This window comes from Heteronotia binoei, chromosome 10 (genome assembly GCF_032191835.1).
Source record: "Heteronotia binoei isolate CCM8104 ecotype False Entrance Well chromosome 10, APGP_CSIRO_Hbin_v1, whole genome shotgun sequence".
NCBI classification, from domain to species: Eukaryota; Metazoa; Chordata; class Lepidosauria; order Squamata; family Gekkonidae; genus Heteronotia; species Heteronotia binoei.
In genome coordinates, this window is record NC_083232.1 from 74,821,410 (window position 1) to 74,843,379 (window position 21,970).

Below are 21,970 nucleotides of genomic sequence, written 5' to 3' on the forward strand. Positions count from 1 at the left end.
ATAACTACATGGCTCACTTCGCGGCATATACACACAATATTGCAGCACAACTCACTACTCTAGTGCCATTGCTACCTGAAGCATCACAACGACAGGCCACCAAGCTACTAAGAGAGCTTAATCGCCTTAGCAAGCAACAAATTAATACTGTTCGCCACTCAGTCGGATGCACATCCAGATCGATGGCGACCGCAATAGCTCTTAGGAGACACGCCTGGCTTCGCTCGTCCACCTTACAACAGGACATTAAGTACAAAATAGAAGATCTCCCATTTGATGGGCAGGGTCTATTTAATGCCACCACGGACGACATCCTTACCACCGTGGATGACAGTAGGAAAAGAGCGAAGCGACTGGGGGTAACCCAACAGCAACCTCAAGGCAACAGGCAGAGACCTTGGAAAACCCCCTTTTATAAGCGCACTAGATCTCCAAAGCAATCTGATTACTGGAGAAGGAGGGCACCCCCTGTAAAGCAGCCCTTCCAGCAACGCCAAAGACCGCAACCTTCTAAAAAGACCACTCCCCCAAACAAGCAGTCTCTTTGACTTCACCCCCTCCACTCCGAGACTCCTTCCCTTCCTACCGACGTGGCAGTCCATAACAACGGACTCTTGGGTACTGCAAATTGTAAAGAAAGGTTACTTCATAGAGTTCACTTCACAACCAAAGAACTCGCACTTCATTGCAACCCCTCCCTCACAGGCTCTACAAGACGAAATCGACATCCTTCTGGCCAAACAGGCCATAGAGCCAATCCTCCCCCAATACCATCGCACGGGGTTTTACTCCCGGTATTTTCTGGTACCAAAGAGAGACGGGGGCCAGCGCCCAATCCTGGACTTGCGCAGACTGAACAAATACATACGTCACACAAAATTCCGCATGATTACCCTACAGTCCACACTGCCACTCATTCCCAAGGACGCATGGATGGCGCTGATAGATCTTCAGGACGCGTACTTCCACATTACCATCAACACCTGCCACAGAAGATTCCTGAGATTCGCCATGGGGAATGCCCACTACCAATTCCGGGCACTTCCTTTCGGCCTTTCAACCGCCCCAAGGGTCTTCACAAAATGTATGGCAGTGGTAGCAGCGTTCCTCCGTCAGCGGGGCATAGCCCTTTACCCCTATATAGACGATTGGTTGATGGTGGGAAGCTCGGAAAAGCAGCTCAGAGAGCACATTCAAATAACCCTTCACCTCCTCGCTACTCTAGGGTTGCAGGTCAACCATCAAAAGTCTCACCTCTCCCCCTCGCAGACAATACAATTCATCGGGGCATATCTATCCACCACAGACCACAAGGCCTACTTACCTATAGACAGGGTTGCGAATATCCAAACCCTGGCCAACGATATAATCTTCCATCCGACACAAACAGCCCTCGTATTTCAGCGCATGCTAGGTCTGATGGCAGCAACAACCGCGGTTCTCTCACATGCGCGGCTTCACATGCGGCCTCTACAACTATGGTTTGTCAGAACTTTTCACCCACAGAGGCAGTCACAACGGACGTTACTCTCAGTTCCCAACCACATTCTACCGTCCCTACAGTGGTGGACAAGTCAGCACAACCTCCTACAAGGAATGCCCTTCCTGAAACAATCACCTTCAACTGTTGTCACTACAGATGCGTCGAGATGGGGGTGGGGAGCCCACCTCGACTCTCTGATGGCCCAGGGACAGTGGACAGCGAACGAAAAGCTCCTGCATATCAACTGTCTCGAGCTCCTTGCTGTTTTCAGGGCACTAAAATCCTTCCTGCCATCCCTGCACGGTCGCCACATACAAATAACATCAGACAATGTGGCGACTGTGTTTTATATCAATCGACAAGGAGGGACTGCATCCTCCCGCCTCTGCAAGATGGCTCTACGCTTGTGGCATTGGAGCATCGCTCACAGAATCCATCTGACTGCAGTGCACCTACCAGGGGTGCAGAATACGCAAGCAGATACTCTGAGCAGGATGACAGTAAACGATCACGAATGGTCAATCAAGAGGAAGTACCTCCTCCCTGTCTTCACGATGTTTGGTGCCCCAACCATAGATGTCTTTGCGTCCCCGGACAACGCTCAATGCGACATTTTCTACATGAGAGGCCCTCCCTCCTCCCTGTCACCAGGGGATGCGTTCCTACAAACGTGGAACGGTCCACTTCATTTCCTTTTCCCACCGATTCCGCTCATAACAAGGACAATTCAGAAGTTGCAGTTGGACCACACGAACTGTATCTTGGTCACTCCTTGGTGGCCACGCCAGGCGTGGTTCACCACTCTGCTTCTCCTATCAGACAATACCTATCACTGCTTCCCGCAGGTACAGGATCTTCTGTCACAACAGAAGGGCAGGGTCCTACACCACAACCCCTCAGTCCTCAAATTAACAGCTTGGAGGATCAGTTTTTAGGGTTTCCTGACGACGTCAGACACATCCTTTTAAACGCTAGGAAACCCTCTACTAGGAAATCCTACACAGCTAAATGGAAACGCTTTACCCAATATGCCATGCGTAATAATTTCCACCCTGCGTCCTCCTCCATCTCGCAGATCCTTACTTACACCATCTCTCTCTCGGAATCTGGTCTTACTTACTCCTCACTTAAGGTACATCTAGCAGCCATCTCTGCCTTCCATCAGAGCATAGAGGGCCGTACAGTGTTCGCACACCCTGTTACAAAATCTTTCTTGAAGGGAATCCTTCACCTCAAACCTCCGACAAGGCAACTCTACCCTACATGGAGTTTATCTGTAGTGCTTAGTCAATTGATGAAGCCCCCCTTCGAACCGATGGCATCTATCCCTTTGCACCTTTTATCGTGGAAAACAGCCCTGCTAGTGGCACTCACCTCGGCTAAAAGGGCCAGTGACATCTGCGCTTTTCGATCAGATCCGCCCTACACTGTCTTCCATCATGACAGGGTGGTTCTGAGGCCGGACCCAAATTTCTTCCCCAAAGTGGTGTCACCTTTCCACCTTCAAAGTGTAACAACCTTGCCATCTTTCTTCCAACACCCCCCGGATTCGGGACAAAAATCTCTCCATAACCTCGACGTGCGTCGAGCCCTTGCCTTCTACTTGGACAGGACTGCTGCATTCCGCAAGGATCCGGCATTGTTTGTTTCCTACGGAACCCACAAGAAGGGACAGAAACTCTCTATACAGAGACTGTCTAAATGGCTGGTTGAGGCTATATCACTTTGTTACAAGTTAGCTAAACAACCAGTTCCAGAACCCCTAAAGGGACATTCTACTAGGGCACTAGCCACATCCTCCGCCTTGTGAGGGGCATACCCATTGAAGACATCTGTGCAGCAGCAGTATGGTCTTCGTCGTCCACCTTTGCCACGCATTATGCCATGGACATTCATGCAAGGCGAGACTCTTCATTCGGGCAAGCCGTACTCCGCTCCATCTTCAACTGAGCTGCCATGCTCTCCAATGGTAAGTGGGAGTACCTGACTGTTCCGTTATATATAACCTAACCTCTGAAATTTCTCTTTCAGAAACAGCACCCACCTCCGTGCAGGTTAGCTCATCAGTCACCCATGTGTGGGACTGCACAGAGACCACGAAGAAGATAAACAGGTTGCTTATCTGTAACTTATGATCTTCGAGTGGTCATCTGTGCAGTCACACACGCCCACCCATCCGTCCCCGCTGCTGTTTCTGCGATTCCACATCCCATAGACTCTATTGCACGTAACAGCGGCTAGAAAGAAACTGGTGGGTGGAGCGCCTTCCCCCCGCTCCAGGCATGCACAGTGGATGCCTGCTCCCCAGAGCGGGAGGAAGTGCGCGCCAAAAATAACGCTTAAGGCTAGCTTTAAATTCTCCGAGGTCGGGTTCGTTCCAGCGGGAAAACCCATGTGTGTGACTGCACAGATGACCACTCGAAGATCATAAGTTACAGGTAAGCAACCTGTTTTTTTCTTTTTTTCTGAAACATTAAATAGAAAATCATGACCAGAGTATGCCTAACTAGGTAGCAATATGTTCTACTTAACTGAGATACTTGATTCCTTTTTTGCAGAACATTTGCACAGAACTGTAGAAATATTGAACACTTAAACCTTAATGGATGCACAAGAATTACTGATAAGTAAGTGACTAGTATTTTATGTAATCTCTATGTTAAAAAAAAGAGATGAAGATATTTTAGAGCCACTCTTTCTTTACAGCACTTGTTACAGCCTTAGCAAGTTCTGCCCCAGGCTGAAACATCTGGATCTGACATCTTGTATTGCCATCACTGACAACTCCTTGAGGAATTTAAGGTAAAGCCATCTCATGTTCAGCACAGGCAGAACTGATTACATTTATCTGCTGCCCCAAGTCCCATATGGAGAGAGGGTGAGGGGTATAAATTAAATAAAGAAATTTATGTCTTGATATTGATGGGTAAATAGCTGTGTCTGGTATCACTAATATTAACTTTAAAATATCATAGGTATGTATAGTCCCAGGATTTTTCTGTAGAGGGCTGGCAGTTATCTGTAATGCTTGTTTTAAAAAAGTTTAATTTATATTTGCAATTGTGACTATTCAAGTTAAATGTTCATGTATATGTTTTGTTAATTCTCACAGTGAAGGCTGCCAAAATTTGGAATCCTTAAATCTTTCCTGGTGTGATCAGATTACAAAAGATGGTGTTGAAACACTAGTAAAAGGATGTAATGGACTAAAGGCACTGTTTCTAAGAGGATGCACACAGGTACCGCTTTGTTGTTAACTTGCAAGTATATTGGGGCAACTAGAAAACTTTTTTGCAATCATAAAACATTAGTTGAAAACCTTAAATGTTACAATGCTGAACAGTAGCATTACTTACTAATTTATTTTCTATTTCATTAATTCAGCTAGTAGATGAAGCACTTCACCATATTGAGAACTATTGCCATGAACTTGTTCTCTTAAACTTACAGTCATGTATGGTAGGTATTACCATTTAATAACAATTTTCAGCTTGGGATGCTAAAGTATTTCTGATTATGAAATGCTGTATTTGACTATACATAGAAACTTTGCAGTGGTACTGAAGAGAGTGTTTAGAAGTAAAAGTATGGCTGAAATCATAAGCAATTTCCATTTAATTCAACTGAATTTACTTAAAGTTTGCAGTTTGATTCTTTGCATGTTTACTGAAAATATAAATACTATGAACTCCTGGGAGAAAGTTCCTCAGAATATATTGAGAATTACATCTCAGTAAATATGAATAGGAGCAGGCTGTTTATACTATGGTTGGCTGAATATACTTCACCTCCTCATCATATTCCTTTTATTTACAGCCAACTATGCTTTTGTTCTCCTGGTCTTAAATTATTTTAATTTATAACTCCTTGACTGTTCAGATTCTTTGTTCAGAGATGGTGTCACTTTGCTCGCTATCCCTAACTATATCTTGAATTTAACAAACATAATTCAGTTGCTGGTTGCATCGCGATTAAGAAGATGTAACTTCCCATCTAGCAGGAGATGCCAGGATTCAGATTTTATCAATAAAATACGAAGAATTTGTCAAGTAAACAATTTTGCAATATATTTTTCATTATACTATTTCACTTTATTACACTTTATTACACTGATAGTGAATCTTACCCAAAACCCAATCCAATGAAGGATTTCTGTGGAGGGGGATTTTTGCAAATTCCCGTTCTCCTGGTGCAGACCTCTGGTGCTTCCCTGATGTTGTTCTGGTAGTTTCCAGGGAGCATTTTGGGCTGCAGCAGGAAGACCGAGGAAAGGAGGACACACTTCCATGCACAGAAATTACTAGTGTATTCAAACCATTAAGAACTTGGAAAATAGACCACTGCAGTGTCTAAACATTCTCAGACTTCTTTGTAAGAATGATATAGTACTTCAAATAAACAAAAAGATTGAAATTACTTATTTGAAATCTGCTCAGAATAGCGTTTAGGTATATTAAAACAGTATCAGAAATTTCTTTAAAAGTTAAGTCAATGTGGTGTCCTGCGTTAGAGTGCCTGACAGTGATCAGCGCCCCCTGATTCAATAGATGGGAGACTTGTATGGGAATTCAGATACCCTAATATCAAATCACGTAGTGTTCAGATGTCAAAACCATCACTTTGAAGTGCTTGGGGAAGCAAAGTAGCAACTGATGTAGTTTTCTGAAAACAAGTGTATTGACATCACAGCATTCCCAACACTATTTTTGAACCAGTTGGATGTTTCAAAGGGAGTCCATATTTAGAAGGCATCAGAATAATCATGTCTTGATGCTATCAGAGCAAGGTTCACCACTATGGAAACTGAATAACTGCAGAAGCAGTAATTTTGCTAAATACTTTGATTGTATCTCAGTTCAGTTTGCATTGAGATGCATAAAAATATTCTAATCTTGAACAGTGTAAACTAGTACAAAGTTTGACTCCAGAGGCACTTTTAAGATCAACAAAGTTTCATTCAGATATCTGGAGAAGTGTGCATGCACATGAAAACTTAGACCTAGAATACAACTTGGTTGGTCTTAAGGGTGCCACTGGAGTCAAACTTTGTTCTGCTGCATCAGACCAACATTGCTTCCTACTTGAATCTAGTGCTAAATAGTGAACTGGCCAAGTGAGCCTTTGCCACGCAGTTGTCTTCAGTAAGGTTGATTTGACACAAAGGCTGGCATGGGCTAGCACAGACTGGACAAAATGAATTAACTTTGATTCTTCTTGCTTCAGCATCTTAGCAGATACTATGTTTATTTTCCTTGACATCTTATCAGGTTTTTCAGCTTTTATCTTTCCTTCCAAGACTCATCTTGACCAGTGGTGTTGCATGAAGTATCTTTCATCATTTTAGATGTTAGGGAGATGCTTACATTTTGTTTTTCTTTTTTGGCTGCTAGTATTTTTTTCTTTAGTAAAAAGGCATGTATTAGTGTTACAGTTGTCACCCCCAATTTATGTAGCTGTAGTTTAAAAAGTATAGTACTATCAAACAAAGGATCAAGACTTAAAGGAGAATCCAAGTTGAAATTGGCAAAGCATGTTAGAGTTTAGGATATTGTCCTTAGTTAAAATAAATAGTACAGTATACATTGTGTTCATTTGGTACATCTTAAAATGGATCATGTAACAGTAGAGGATAAAATTTTCCACCGTTCTTTGTTCCAGCAAATATCAGATGAAGGCATAGCGGGTATCTGTAGAGGATGTCATAGGCTCCAATCACTTTGTGTTTCTGGTTGTACAAATCTTACAGATGCTTCTCTCATAGCACTTGGTTTGAACTGTCCAAGACTGAAGTGAGTATTGCTCAGATTTTATATTAATAAGTGGTATTGTCCTGTCTCTGTCTTGAATATCCTAAAATTGTATTAACCCACCAGGGAATTATGGGTGCTTTTTACTCTTATCACAGAAGTTGCTTATTACTGACAGAAGTTTTATTTAGTCATACTTTTAGTATAAGAATGCACATTATTAGAAGTCTGAACATATCTGTATAGTCTAGATCAGTGTTTCCCATTTGCAGGATCATGACCCGGTACCGGGCCACGGAAGCCTCACTACCAGGTCACAAGAAAAGTCAAAGCTAGCCCTGCGCCCAGCAAAGCTAGCCTTCCCCCAGCAAAGCATGACCTCTGCTCTGCTTCTTTCCTTCCCCCGTCTCTCTGTTGTGCATAGAAAAGCTAACCTTGAAGACTAACACAGGCTGCAAAGCCTGCACTCCATTTGGCTTCCTTCCTTCCCCCATCTCTCTGTTGTGCAGAAAAAAGCTAGCCTTGAAGACTGACACAGGCTGCAAAGCCTGAGCTCTGTTTGGCTTCCTTCCTTCCCCTCTCTCTGTGTTGTGCAGAGAGGAGCTGGGTGCCTCTCCTTCCTTCTCCCCCCCTCCCAGTGTTTAGGAGAAAAGCTGGAGTCCACTGGCACTTTAGACCCATGAAGTGTTCTTCAAGGTATGAGCTTTCATGTGCCTTGCAGTATGCTCTTTTGGGGAGATTTCCCCAGGAGGTCTGGGCAGCAAAGAAGGGTGTGTGTGTTTTTTTCAGCTGGCAGGGGTGTGGAGTGAGCATTCCAGTAGCTATGTTTTTTTACCAAATGACCCCTGGGCAGAATTGTTGTTGGCTGGGGTCATCTGATGGTGAGAAATACTTTTTTTCCCCTACCCCCCTTCTTTCTTTCTTTCCCTGCAGGTGATGCTCTTTCTGTTTTCTTGGTGCTGGGAGGGGGGGAAGCAACAGTAGGAGGGCTTCTAGTGCCCTGGCCCCACTGGTGGACATTCTGGTGCTTTTTGGGCATTGTATGAGAGAATTTTGGACTGGCCTGATCCACTGGCCTGATCCAACATAGCTCCTCTTATGTTCTTCCTTTCCATGTCTTCTTTTCCTTTCTTTCCATTTCATTCTTTTCCTTTTTTTCTTCCCTTCCATTTTTACTGGATGAAACTTTTCTGTTCATCATACTGTTGTTGCAGACTTAGGAGCTCTGCTAATGAAAAGTTGGCACCCCCAGTTGTAGCCAGCTGGCCTTTCTATGAGATTTCTGTGTGAGTGAGTGAGAGTGAGAGGTGTGGGGCAGAAAGAGATTATTGGAGATTACTGCAGTATATCTCAGCAGCACTGGAAGTGATGGTACTAGAAACTTGGCACCATTTTACTGGTCCTTTTAACAGCTGTCTGACACCAAAATCAAACTCCTCCTGTAGATATTAAAAAGGTTGAAAGAAGTTCACTGGCTAAATATCTGCAAAACAGGTTGCTTTTAAAGGCATGGGAAACACAACCAGTAAAAAGCTGCAGGCTCCTCATAAATATCCTTTTTGGGATAACTGCAGAAAAGCTTGTATGAACTTCATATAACTGGAAATTAATTCATTAATTGCAGTACAATTCTCTGCTACCTTTCACAGCAATTTCCCAGTGTGTCAGCCAAAGAAAAGTATGAAAAATAGGTGTCGAAAAATTTTCTTGAAACCAAGCAAGCTTGGTTATAGCTTCAGTCAGGGTTCCAGTAATAGCAGCTGAAGGAAGGGCCTACTAAATGTTTCAGCATATTTTGAGGTAGAGCAGCTGCCAGGGCCCAGTGTGGGTGATACACGGTGCTGTCATTCCTGATGGCAATGGCAACAGCATTCCCAACTGCATACACTGGTCAGTGCTGTTGAGGAAGGGGTGTGTAGGTGGTGCAGGCAATTGAATATGGGCATTAGGAGTGCTTGCAAGTTGGAGAAGAACACACAAACAGATGGGTGCATGCATGTGTAGGAGTGGAAAGCGATGACTGCCCACTTTCCACCCCCATTTTGGCTCAGAATGAGTTTCAGAGAGATTTTTCTGAAAATGAAATTACTTCAGAAGAAGTGGCAGGTTTGGGGGAGTGCCTTGAAGTGACATCGCAGGAAAAGGTGGAGTTTTGGTTCCGTGTGTCCCAGAAGTGACATCACTTGGCCCTTGACACTGCAGGAAATGACATAATTCCTGTCTTCCGGCTCCACCCCCACAGTCTCTTGGCTCCACCCCCAAATTTTAGTGGGCCAAGAAGGAGAAGTGTAGAAATAACTGGGCCACAGGAAAGAAAAGTTTGGGAAACCCTGGTCAAGATTACAGAATATGATCCTGAGGAGCTAATGGTATAGCTGCGTAAAATGATCATGAAATAAATAGTTAAAACTTTAATTTTAATTGTTGTCAATTAAAAACCCAACAAACAAGATATAATAATCTGGAGCCTGAAAATTTATATTAAAGATAAACCATAGCAGTTGTTAAGTTGCAAGGTCCACTGTGAATTAAGGATTCAGAGGTGAAAGTTGTTTCATTTGTCTTCACTAATTCAAAATATTGCCATTAGGCTTCCTGAACTGATGGCAGCTGATACAAAGCACCAAAACTAAGGCTATTTCAGTAAAGAGGTGATTAATCCTGTTGCAGTTGGTTCAGCCTTGTAGTACTGGATACATAGGATTCCTGAGTAAGTTTGAAGAAGCACTTCTGTTAACTAGCTGTGATGCAAGGGACTGTCCAGCACAGAAACACAGAAATAACCTTTTAATGCTGGTTTGATTCTAAGGAGTTTCTTTCCTGAATAGGTTTGAAAATAACCTTTTATTGGTGTAATATGATTTCATTCCCAGTTTCCTCAGTTATTCTTGTAATAATAGAACCAGTAACAGAAATACAAAAAATACCCTCAGTGATTTAGGTAGTGTATGTAGATTTGACTGGTAAGCAAGATGAAAGGGGAACTAAAAGCCTGTTTGTACACGAGAAACAATAGTGCCTGTTCCCTATTTATCTGCTACAGTAGATGTTTCGTTGTCATTCCATTACAAGGCTGCATGTATATAGTATTAGTGGCATGTGGCCCCATCTGTTGATATCTAAATCTGCAAATCAGGGCCACATGGAACCTCTGGGATCCCCTATGTTGCAGAAAAATACATTGTAGGGCGGTTAAGTTCTCCAAAATGTAAAACAGTGTTCTCTGTGCAAGCACAGAGAATGCACCAACCTCTGGCAGTTGGAGGAAGCCAAGAGCTGTGCGGGGCCCAGCAGCTGCTGCCAAAAAACCAGGGACTCCATGCTAGGCCCAGTGCCAGTAGCTGGAGAGCCCAGGGACTGTGCTGGGCTCTGTGAGAGTGGTGAGGGAATGGGATTCCTCCCTGCAAGTCTCATGGGCCCCCACTTGTATATGTGTATTACAACTTTTAACTATTGACTGTTCTGAACCAGCATCTTGCTGTAGCTGGTAGGTGCAAATGTCATGTTATGCAGCATCCTATCTGAAGATAAAGCAGATCTTGTCAGTGTTTGGATGGAAGCTCTCATTAGACCTCTGTGTATGTTGCCTTATGTTCCATGGAAGAAAGATGGAATGTAAATAGATTGCAGCATAACCCAGTGCAATATGGGTTAGATGATCCAATACCATCACAAAGTAGGCTGTTAGGTTTTGCAGCAGCTACATCATGGGGCACCCAAATTTTGGAGTGCATTATGATAATCTAATCTTCAAAACATATTGGCATGAATACAACATGAGGATGTAGGCTCTTCAGCTGCTTAGAGCCTTGGGGCAATTCTGATGAGCAGAGTCTGAAATTCTGGAACTTAACACCATGATGAGGTAGAAGGGGTGGCTAGATCCAGTGAGGGATCAGAGTTCCTGCTTCATATTCTCATCACTATGTGCAAGGTATGCTCACCATCTTGGATTTTAGCCACATGCAGTTTCAACTCTAAATGAGAAATAATCTTCATGTCTGAATAAAAAAGATCATGGTAGTTAGAATAGTCATAGTGGCATTATAGCCATCTTATATGACTAAGGTATAAGCACTGATATCTTCAGGCCAAAGAAATGGTAGAGCCATATTGTGGATACTGCTCCTGCTTCTTCGTTGAATTATTAGACTCTGATTTAAAGCACATCCACAAATTTCCAATTTATATCACACTAAAGAATCATTCCACAGGTATAGTTATTCCACATGTATTCCTTTTATCCTGTATAACGACTTATGTGACAATAAAGCATCATCCAACATATACTTAATATGTTCATTTTCAATAAAGTTATAGTGTTCCTTAAAGGTAAACAGCCCAGTTTTTTCTTAAGTAACAGTGAAATATTGCTACCTAAGGAAATCAATCCCTGTGGTGTTTCTAGTGTCTGAAAGATGCAGTCCAATCTGTGGGGACAATCTCTTCATTGTAGAAATGAATATAACATGGTTCCTGGGTATGTTTTGAAATCCATCCAATTCTTTAGATAATCTTCCACTGTCACATTATTGAAGGCTGCCAGCGTATCAAAGATTTCAGTTACACAAATGAGTTTGTTCTTTTGAAAGTTCCCATCTCACCTTTCACAAACAGGCACAGCTCACTGTTTTCAAATGTTGGAAAAGGTGATACATTGGTAGTCTTCAATAATGTGACAGTGGAAGATTCTCGGAAGAAGAATTTGATGAATTTAAAAACGTGGGAGCATACCCAGGAACTACATTGAAATGAAGAATATGTTGGATTATACTTTATTGTCAGATAAGTTGTTATACAGGATGTAATGAGTATATGCATCTTGAATGATATAGTGTGTGATATAAATTGGTAGCTTTTTAACCTATTGGAAATTTGTGGATGTGCTCTAAGTCACAGTCTAATATTTCTACATTTTGCATGTCACTCTGTTTTGCCTTAAATATTTGTTATCTTTATTGAATTAGCTACACATTCTAGGTTCATAATACCATCATGAGGACTTGCTTGTAAGTGTTCTAAATTCTAAAATATTTAAATCATATTTCAGGATTTTGGAGGCTGCCAGATGTTCTCATCTCACAGATGTTGGTTTTACACTTCTAGCAAGGGTAGGTAAGGTTAATTTTATAATATAGTATTCCAAAGAACTCAAGACCAACAGTTTATCTTCATGCTAACTTGTATGAAAGTTAAGCCTAAAAGAAAGAGATTCCTTAAGGCCTGAACTTCAGTGATGTGAGAACTTGTACTTGGGTTTCCAAAACCAAACCTAGTAAAGCAACTACACTGGATTGTTAAAAATTAGGTATCAGTATGTTACCAGGTTGTGAGGAAGACATTTCTTATTTATGGAATGAGTGGCATATGCTTGAATGATATTGTTTTATTTTATTTATTTTATATCCCGCCCTCCCCACCAAAGGCAGACTCAGGGCGGCTTACAAACCTTGAAGGTAGAATTGCTGTGCTTATTTATATTCAGTACTCCAGAAACGCACTCGTGTTTCTGTGCAAAATGCAGTTTGCAAAATGATTTCCTACCAACATGCATCTGTAAAGTGAGCTCTGGCTCTTGAAAGACCATGTTGGAATGTTGTCGGTCTGTAAACAGAGCCAGTTTGGTGCAGTGGTTAAGGGCGCAGACTCTTACCTGGGAGAACCAGGTTTGATTCTCCACTCCTCCACTTGCATCTGCTGGAATGGCCTTGGGTCAGCCATAGCTTTCACAGGAGTTGTCCTTGAAAGGGCAGCTGCTGCTGTAAAAAGCTCTCTCAGGGGAAGGTAGAGGAGATTGTGACCGCTCTGAGACTCTGAGATTCAGAGTATAGGGTGGTATATAAATCCAATATCTTCTTCTTCTTCAAGTGATACTGAAATACTGTGTTATTTTGCTATAATAAATTAACATGGAATTTAGGCTTCCCAACCCTCCCGCCCTGGCGGGGGACCCCAGGATTTCCACCCTCTTCCCCCACTCCCCAAAAAAACGGAAGCGGGGGGAAGGGGGGAAACGGTGCCGGGGAGCATGACGAGCTGCCACATCCTGGAGTGGGCGAGGCCGCCGCGCCGCTGCCGCCCCCTCCCCACCCACCGCAGCTGCTCCTCCGAGATGAGCCCAGGCTGAGCCCATCTCGGAGGAGCAGCCAAGAGGCGGCAGCAGCGCAGGGGAGGGCGAGGCAGGCCAGGAGCATGGCGAGCTGTGAATCCGGGCCCTTCTAGGACCCGGACTCGCGGCTCGCCACGCCCCTGGCCCACCCCCCCCCCCTCCGATTCCACCCCAGAGGCGGAGCGGGCGAGGCCGCCGTGCCGCTGCCGCCTCTTCTCTGCTCGCCGTGGCTGCTCCTCCAAGATGGGCTCAGCCTGAGCCCATCTCGGAGGAGCAGCCACGGTGAGCGGAGAAGAGGCGGCAGCGGCCTCGCCCGCTCTGAGACGGGGCGGCTCGCCGTTTCCCCCCCTCCCCCTAGCTCCACCCCAGTCTCTTCTGGCTCCACCCCCAAAGTCTCCTGGCTCCACCCCCAAAGTCTCCAGATATTTCTGGGGTTGGACTTGGGAACCCTAATGGAATTGCACCAACTAGTAATGTTGGGTCATGATGAATTAGGCTGTGTGCTGAATGATAGGTAAAATAAACCCAAATTATAATGCATATTTTCCATTTGCACCATTTGAGATTTCTGTTGTCAGGCCTATACAAAGTATCTAAAAGTATCAATGAAAATCTGAAGCTTAGTCTCGTTTTTAATTGTGCCATATCTGGTCTAATTTGCAGAATTGCCATGACCTAGAAAAGATGGACCTAGAAGAATGTGTTCTGGTGAGAGCCATTTGTACAAGGGCACTGTGTTAAATCCAATGAAATATATAAATAGTTCCTGGTTTCTCATAGGAATTTACAGACAAAAAATTGTCTTAGCAATGTTTTGTCCATCCTTATTTTGAATATAATTTATTCTTTGCTTTCTAGATAACAGACAACACATTGATACAACTATCAATTCATTGTCCTAAACTGGAAGCACTGGCAAGTTTTACATTCCTTTTTTTGAAAAATAATCCAATTAGATTTCCTTATACACTCTATTCTTTGCTAGAATATATTTGGAACTAGGAAATTTAAGTTTATCAATGTATATTTGCAGGGACAAGGAAATGTTCAGGGTAATAAAATTATTGAAAATTATTGTGAATACAATTTTTAAATTGACAACTGTCCTTAATTTTAAGAATTCAGTTACATTAAATTTACTCCCAAATTAATCTGAATTAGAAAGAACTCTGAATTTAATACCAACATCTTAGTCTGCATGTGCACTCTCTTAAAAACAGGCTTAAAATACTGGGGGTTTTCCCTATGGGGGGAAAAAAAGAATCCTGAGGGAAAATAGACTTGGAGGCTTCAGATTATAAATGACGCAGTGAAATTATGCATTGCATTTTCTAAAAAATGACTGCTGTTATAATTTGAGATGCAAACTTTTGGGCCCCATGATATGCTTGGAGGACAGAGCAACCTTGCTGCACCTAAGCAGGTATGGATGTGGTCAGTTTCTATATGGCAGATTTCATGAGAATCCTTCATAAGCTACTTTCAGTGCCATAGCAGGGTGACAAGGTTTTTTGTTTAACATAGTGGGGAATTTGGAAATAGATGCAGTATACAGGCTCAGTATATTGCTAGCTTCTGTAATGTGCAAGACTGCTCTTAGTGCCAATGACTCGCTTGCTTCCACTCTAACAGTGTATCAAGGGCTGATATTATTTTGTTCACTAATGTAAAAAGGTAAAGGTTGTGCAAGCACCAGTCATTTTTGACTGGGGTGATGTTGCTTTCACAATGCCTTCACTAATGTATGTAACTACATTAATATAATATATTCTGCCTTTCTTCCATTAACTGGATCCTAATCGGCTTAGCTTCAGCAAGATTGTATCATGTGCTCTTCCAGCCACATCAAGAGGGGAAGAGGCGGGTGCTTGTCTTTGATGTCACATTGTGCTTCAGAGATATCATATCCTCCCCCCTCCCACTTTTAGAAGTGTACAAAGAGAACTGCCACTCATTTGTATAGCACAGTGCAGCTAAGGTGCTTGGGATGACTTCTGAAGCACAGTGTAACATGGACGATTCCATCCTTCCTCTAGAGCAGATAAAGCTCATTCCCATGGTTGCACTGTGCAAACAGCTCAGGATGCATGCTGGTATTTTGTTTCTACTAGGTCATCCTTAAAGAGTTTCCTTAATTTTTACTTCCTACCACTGGACTTACAGGTTTTAGTCACCTGGCAGTATCCTAGTGTATCAACCAGGTGCTACTTCAGTATTATTATCATTCATATGTTCATGAACTGCATGCTGTCTAAGTTGGAATCAGCCATGATAGCAATATTTGGGCAAACTTCTGAACTCCTTCCCTTCCTTATTTTGACATAGGGAGTTCCAGCAAAAATACTCCTTGCTTAGGCAACAGAGCCTTCCTGATAGCTAAGGCTTTGTGATAGCTAGGGTTGCAGGACCCTTCTATGCAGGCAGGGATCTCCCAAGTTCAGGTGCCCCTTTCTGCTGCCAGCCAGCTGGCCAGGGGGAAGGGGGGACTCTCCCAACAGGCAAGAAGCTGGAAATAAATGCGATGTGCCTATGTCACCCAGAAGTGGTAACATCAGGGGTGACACTCTAGTTTTTGGGCAAAGCTCTATGGTTAGAAGCTAATTCCCATAAATCAGAAGGTTGCTCCTGATGTGCCTACATCACTTGTGGGTGATGTAGACATGTTGCATTTATTTTCTGCTTCTTCCCTCCTTGCTCCTGGTCAGTTTACCTCCATCCCCTGCCCACTGATATGACAGACCTGGCAACCTAATTATAGTTACAACCTGGGAAACAGTTTCACTTTAATTCTTCCTTGGATCTGTTGACAGATCCTCTCCATTAGGGGGAAAAGGAACCCGTGAAACAGAGGCATCATGAGAAGAACTTGTAGAGAGATGATGCTCTTTGAAAAAGCATTTAGCTTTCTGGCATTTTTTTTGGGGGGGGGGGGGAATCTTTCCATGACGTTCCTTCCCTTCTCTGACTTCTTAAAAGTCTCAAGGGAAGAGGACTGTTGTGTTTTGTAAGGGTCTGTGGAAGGCTTCAGAAACTCTACGAGTCATAGTTTGCGATCTGCTAATCCATCAGTGGAGTACAGTATCCTTGTATGGGTTGTACCTCCTCCTTGCTTTATAGGAAAGGCATATGAAGTTATCTTGTAAAGACTTCCATAGGCCTGAGGAGGCACTCTGCCTCTCTTAAACCTCCCATCCCCCCTCAAAAAAATGGAGGCGGATCCCACAATTCTAGCCATCCTTTTGGAGGAGCCTGTTCCCTGCATTCCAGAATTACCTACAGGAGCAGCCACTTTAGTTCTTCTAGGCCAGCAGACCATGAGACTGGCACTCAGATCCACCCTCAACCTCCAGAGCTCAACACTGCCTCCTCTGGCCATTCTGAGTCACTCTGCTTCAGATTCCATGGCTTCTGTTTAAGAAGAGGGGAGGTATCAAGAGAAAAGTTTTTTTTTTTTAATTTCTTTCTGCCCTCCCTGCAAGCAGGCTCAGGGCGGATCACAGATAATAATTAGACTGATTCAGCAAACGTGAACAATTCATAAATAATTAAAATACATTTCATAAATTAAAAAGAGTTGTACGATTTATTGTGTGCACAGTCTCAGAGACTGGTGCTGTTGATGTTCATTTATTCCGGGGCCATGTTGAAGTGGGGAAGGCCACTCTGGCCTAAGCCTTTGGAGGACTAACAGCTTGCTGACTGCTTCCAACTCCTTATCTTCTGCTGATCTCTTCTCCCCTGCCAAAGTATCAGCAGGGACAGGGAGGAGACAGCAGATTCTGGTGGCAAACTGGCCTATATATAGAGCTGGCCTCATCTCAGTTCAAGCTGGCACCTTGCATCCCCATCAGCTCTGCATGCAGCCCTGTATTCTTCTAGGGTAGGCCTGACTGCTGTCATTTCAGAAGAAACTGGTTGAGATGGCAGAAGAAAAACAAGAAGTAGCTTTAAAAGTTCTTTGCAGAGAAGTACATGGGATCTCATTAATAGTATGTTTTGTGTTGTTATAGAGCTTGTCCCACTGTGAACTAATCACAGATGATGGGATTCTGCACCTGAGCAGCAGCACATGTGGGCATGAATGTCTCCAGGTATTAGAGCTGGACAACTGTCTGCTAATTACAGATGTGACTCTTGAACACCTTGAGAACTGCCACAACTTAGAGAGAATTGAGCTATATGATTGTCAACAAGTCACCCGTGCAGGCATCAAAAGAATAAGAGTATGTATTGTTCAGATACTCCAAGGTGCATGGCTTCATGATGTCTAATGAAGTGCTGGTTGTGTTGTAGGCTGCTTGCTTGGCTGCTTGCTTGATAGTGATAGTATCAATTGTGATAGAAGCATCCAGCTTCTAATTAAAAGTTGTTTAAAATAGTCCCGCGTTGTTTGAAAATTGACAGTTATATCAGATCTTCTTCACGGTCTCTGTGCATCACACCTATAGGAAAAGGGTGCCTGTGCCTAACACAATCAGTAATTTCTTAAAGCTCCACTACACGTGCCCATGGAACAGAACTTGGATATCCCACCAGTTCTCTTCTTACCGCCACACTGAGCAGTTGCTCTTTGTACCGGTCATTGAACTTCTTCTCATGCTGTGATTACCTCCTGTTCTCCTCTCCAGATTTCCTCTTCCCCTTCCTTTCTCTCTCTGTAATTTAAAAAAAATCTCAAGGGAGGATCCTTTTCATCTAAGCCCTTCCTTCCCCCTTCCACTGACTCTGTACCCACTGCCTATGGGAAAACTTGGGGGCTTCTTTAAATGCTATGAGAAGTGTGGGAATAAGCTTGCCCCCACAGACGGACACTCTTTGTGCCGCCTTTGCTTGGGTGAAAGTCAGCACTGACTTGTGTGTTCACTGTGCAGTTGTCAAACCTTAAATAATAGAGCAGGGAGACTTTACGCAGCTCTGAACAAAACTGTCCTATCTCCTGCACTGATGGCCATATCAAAAATGAGCTGAATCAGCCCTGGGACTTTTGACTTTCCATTCAGCACTGACCCAATCACCATCACTCCGACTCAAGGTCCACCCAACACCGACTGCTTGGGCTCAGCATTGATATCAACCCATTTGACACCTGCTAAGAAATGCAGGGATGGTGAAGGTGACAAGGCAGGCAAAACTCCTAAGCGCTAGCTTGGACCAAAACCTTGGCCTAATAGCCCCTACCATGACTCTTCTGGCCTGCCGCTTGTCAATCCAATGAGGTATTCATCACCAGCACCAATGCTTGTGCAGGACGCACTGTCTCTCCATCTGTTGGACTCCCCTGTGCCTCTGCTGGGTTCCCCGATGCATGCCTCTTCATCAATGCAGCCGCCTACCCTCCTCTTTTCGGCCTTGGAGACAGAAGAGATTGACCTAACCCAAAGGTTGTTGTACTGTTCATCAACCTGAGACTCATCCAGTGGGACCAGCACGCACTTGAAAGATATATAGACGCTGAAAGACTTCAAGACAAAAGCCCAGGCAAACTAAAGGATAGACGACATTCCGGCTTTTGCTCAGAGTCAGATAGCTCTGATATCTACTCAGATAACAAGACTGACAAATAAGGTTCAGAACACCATCTTGCCAGATGAAATTGCTTTTCACCAAAGTGGCCAAGAATCTCCTTCCTAAAGTCATATGATGAACTAATCAAGCACATTGCTGGGACTTTCTGTGTACAACTGGGACTTTTTGTGTATAACCCCAACCAGGGATCACAAATTCTGTATTTAACATTGTGCAGCTTGACATTTCTGTGGCCATTGCCCTGCCAGTAACTAATGTCATCCTTCAGGCAGCTAAAGCACCATGGGATAAACCCTCATCCATACCAGTTTTGTCTAGAAGACTGGATCATATGTACAGAGTCTAGGATACTGGGGCTGAATTTCTTTCATGCCATCCAATTAACCCAATGTAGTGGTTGTAATCTGCCTCAAAACGCAGATGGAGGCACTCAGCTTCTAATGACAAAGAGGACAAGAAACTTGATGCTTTTGATCGGAAGTGTTCTTCTGCTGAAGCTTTGGGGGTCAAAAACAAACTATTTCGCTTGCGTAGGCAGATACTAATACTTGCTTTGGGAGCAACTCTCTGAAGTATTGGCCACACTCCCTGAGAACTAATGCTTACTAGCCAAGTGTATCCAAAAGGAGGGTATGCTCCTAGAAAAACAGCAGTTGAACTTCTCCAAACACACAGTTAACATATTTGTCAGGACAATCACATCTCTATAGCATTGCATATACATTTGTGGCTATGGTGCACGTTGCTCCGCCCAGATACCTGAACCTATATAGAAGACCTGCCATTCAATAGACAGGGCCTATTTCATTCCACTACCGACACAGTTTTGCAAGAGATGGATAAAAGTATTAAAATCTCTCAGAAGTCCCACCACTTGTCCAAGAACAGGTCGTGGTTGTATACATGGCCAAAACAACAATAATCTTCTTCGTGCTCCCTGTGCAGTGTACTCACACGGTTTCGTGCCCTTTGCTCAAATCCGACCTTGGAGAACTCCAATAGCAGCGTAGCATGTTTTTGGCGGGCTCCTCTCCTGCCCTGGGGAGCAGGATTGCAGTGCGCATGCCTAGAATGGGGGAGGAGTCCGCCTCCCGCTCAGTGTCTTTTTTGCCGCTGCCCTTACCGGACCTTGTTGTGCCTAGCTCCTCTCCTCAGCGTTTCACCTCAGTGTTTCCATCGTCGTTTTTTCTTCTCTTCGTCGTTGTTCTTCTTCTTCTGTCATCGTCTCTTCATCTACAAAAAAAAAGGACCCTTCTTGAGTGACTTCCTTTTCGTTTCCTTTTCGTTTCCTTCTCCCCCCCCCCTCGCCACCCTAGCGGACAAAAAGGGGACCACCACCTTTTTAAAAAGGTGCCTAAAGTGCTGGGCCAAGCTCCCTTCCATGGACAGCCAAGCCTATTGTTTCCTCTGCTTGGGAGAAGGACATAAAGTCAAAACTTGTGTCCATTGTAAAGGTTTTGGCAAAGAGACGCGAAAAAATCGAGCTGCGCGTCTTCAGAGCCATTTACTTGAACTCTCGCTGATGCCTCGTTCGTCTGCTTCGACCTCTTCACTGCCTCCCTCTCAAAAGGAGCAGGGAAATTCGGCTTCGTCGGCTGCTTCACATAAAAAGAATCATAAGACCAATAAGAAGGATAGGCGTTGGCCTACAGCACTGAAGGGTCCAGCCAAGATACTGGAAATTGCCTCTACACAACCAACATCGATAGCTTTGATCTCTACGATTTCGATTCTGTCAATCTCTACGACTTTGATTTATTCGGTTCCGACTTCTACAGCCTCGATTGCAACAAACTCGACTTCTACAACAACCGCTGCACTGCTACCAATTTCATCAAGACTCTCGACTTCGATGGCTCCTCTAGACTCATCTGCTGTCATTGTGATTCTTGATACCGAGACTCTCGATACTGACACACTACTTTTGGCTGCAGCTACTATAAATAAGGCTCTCGATTCTTCCGCATCAGGCCTTCAATACCGATCTAATACTCAACTCTCCTTGACAGCAGAAACAGAAAGATCTGCCTGGTTTTGAGAGGTACCAGATATTGCACCATTCTCCTCGGTGGCAGCATCTTAGACCTGCCCAGTTTACTTTGCATAGTGCTACTTCTCATAGCACCCCCCTTTAGAGCTCTTGTTTGAGCTCTAGGTGTATCCGATCGCGTTCAAGTCGTCGTAGCCGCTCGAGTTCAAGACATTGCCACTCGATTTCGAGATCGTCTTGTTGAGGCGACACCATAGACACTTTGCTTCCAGACATAGACGCTCGGATTCGAGAGGATCACGACAAAGCCATCATCATTCCAGATCTGCAAGGCATTGATCGACTTCGAGACATCGCAGATCGACTTCTAGAGCTTCCCACAGAGACAGAAACCTCCAACGATCCCACTCGACGTCGAGATATCTATCTACACGACGTAGGCGCTGCTCACCAACCCCTACACCTTCGAGAACATCGTCCCCAGATACCTACTCTCGATGGTACCATTGTCATTATCCAAATGGTAAAGGTTTGCTCCGTGTCGGCCGTCCTACCAATGCCAGATCTATAGATGTTGCTACTGTGCCTTCTATGTCTCAGCCACCATCACTCACACCTTACATGGTGTTCTAAAGCATCGGCCGCTGCTGGAGCTCCTTCGCAACTTCCTGCCCCTGTCTTGGAGCCCATTTACATGCCAGATTATCTGCTTCACAAAGATCCTGTTGTTCCAGCCCCTAACAGCATGGAGGACACATGCTGTGATGCATCGTCATCAGCATCATCCTGTTTGGAGCCTGCTGACCTGCTGCTTCCTGATTAGCCTGACAACATCACTCCTCCTAGCCCGTTATCACCATCTGAAGGGGCTAAACCATACTTAGAAATGATCACCAGGATGGCTGAAGCATTGCACATTCCTGTCAACATGGACAACCCGGAAGTCACAGATCTGGTTTATAAACTCATTCAGGATCAACTGCCACCGGCAACTTTGTTGCCAATGCTGCTTGTCCATCTTGCTACCCTTAAAGAGGTTTGGGAGACGCCTGCCTCTATTCCACCTACTCTGAACATCTTGATGCTCTGTACAGAGTACAGTCTTCCGATGCCAA

The 21,970-nt window shown here is 44.0% G+C and overlaps 1 protein-coding gene across 1 annotated transcript in view; it reads left to right on the forward strand.

Annotated features, from left to right (window-relative positions):
- FBXL2 (F-box and leucine rich repeat protein 2) overlaps positions 1-21,970 on the forward strand; it is a 59,045-nt gene that overhangs the window by 28,470 nt on the left and 8,605 nt on the right. The window contains exons 6-14 of the mRNA XM_060247538.1: positions 4,042-4,110; positions 4,190-4,285; positions 4,596-4,722; positions 4,868-4,942; positions 7,142-7,272; positions 12,281-12,341; positions 14,003-14,047; positions 14,198-14,254; positions 17,350-17,562. Coding sequence (XP_060103521.1) covers positions 4,042-4,110; positions 4,190-4,285; positions 4,596-4,722; positions 4,868-4,942; positions 7,142-7,272; positions 12,281-12,341; positions 14,003-14,047; positions 14,198-14,254; positions 17,350-17,562 — 874 coding nt within the window. The remainder of the gene's footprint in view (positions 1-4,041; positions 4,111-4,189; positions 4,286-4,595; positions 4,723-4,867; positions 4,943-7,141; positions 7,273-12,280; positions 12,342-14,002; positions 14,048-14,197; positions 14,255-17,349; positions 17,563-21,970) is intronic.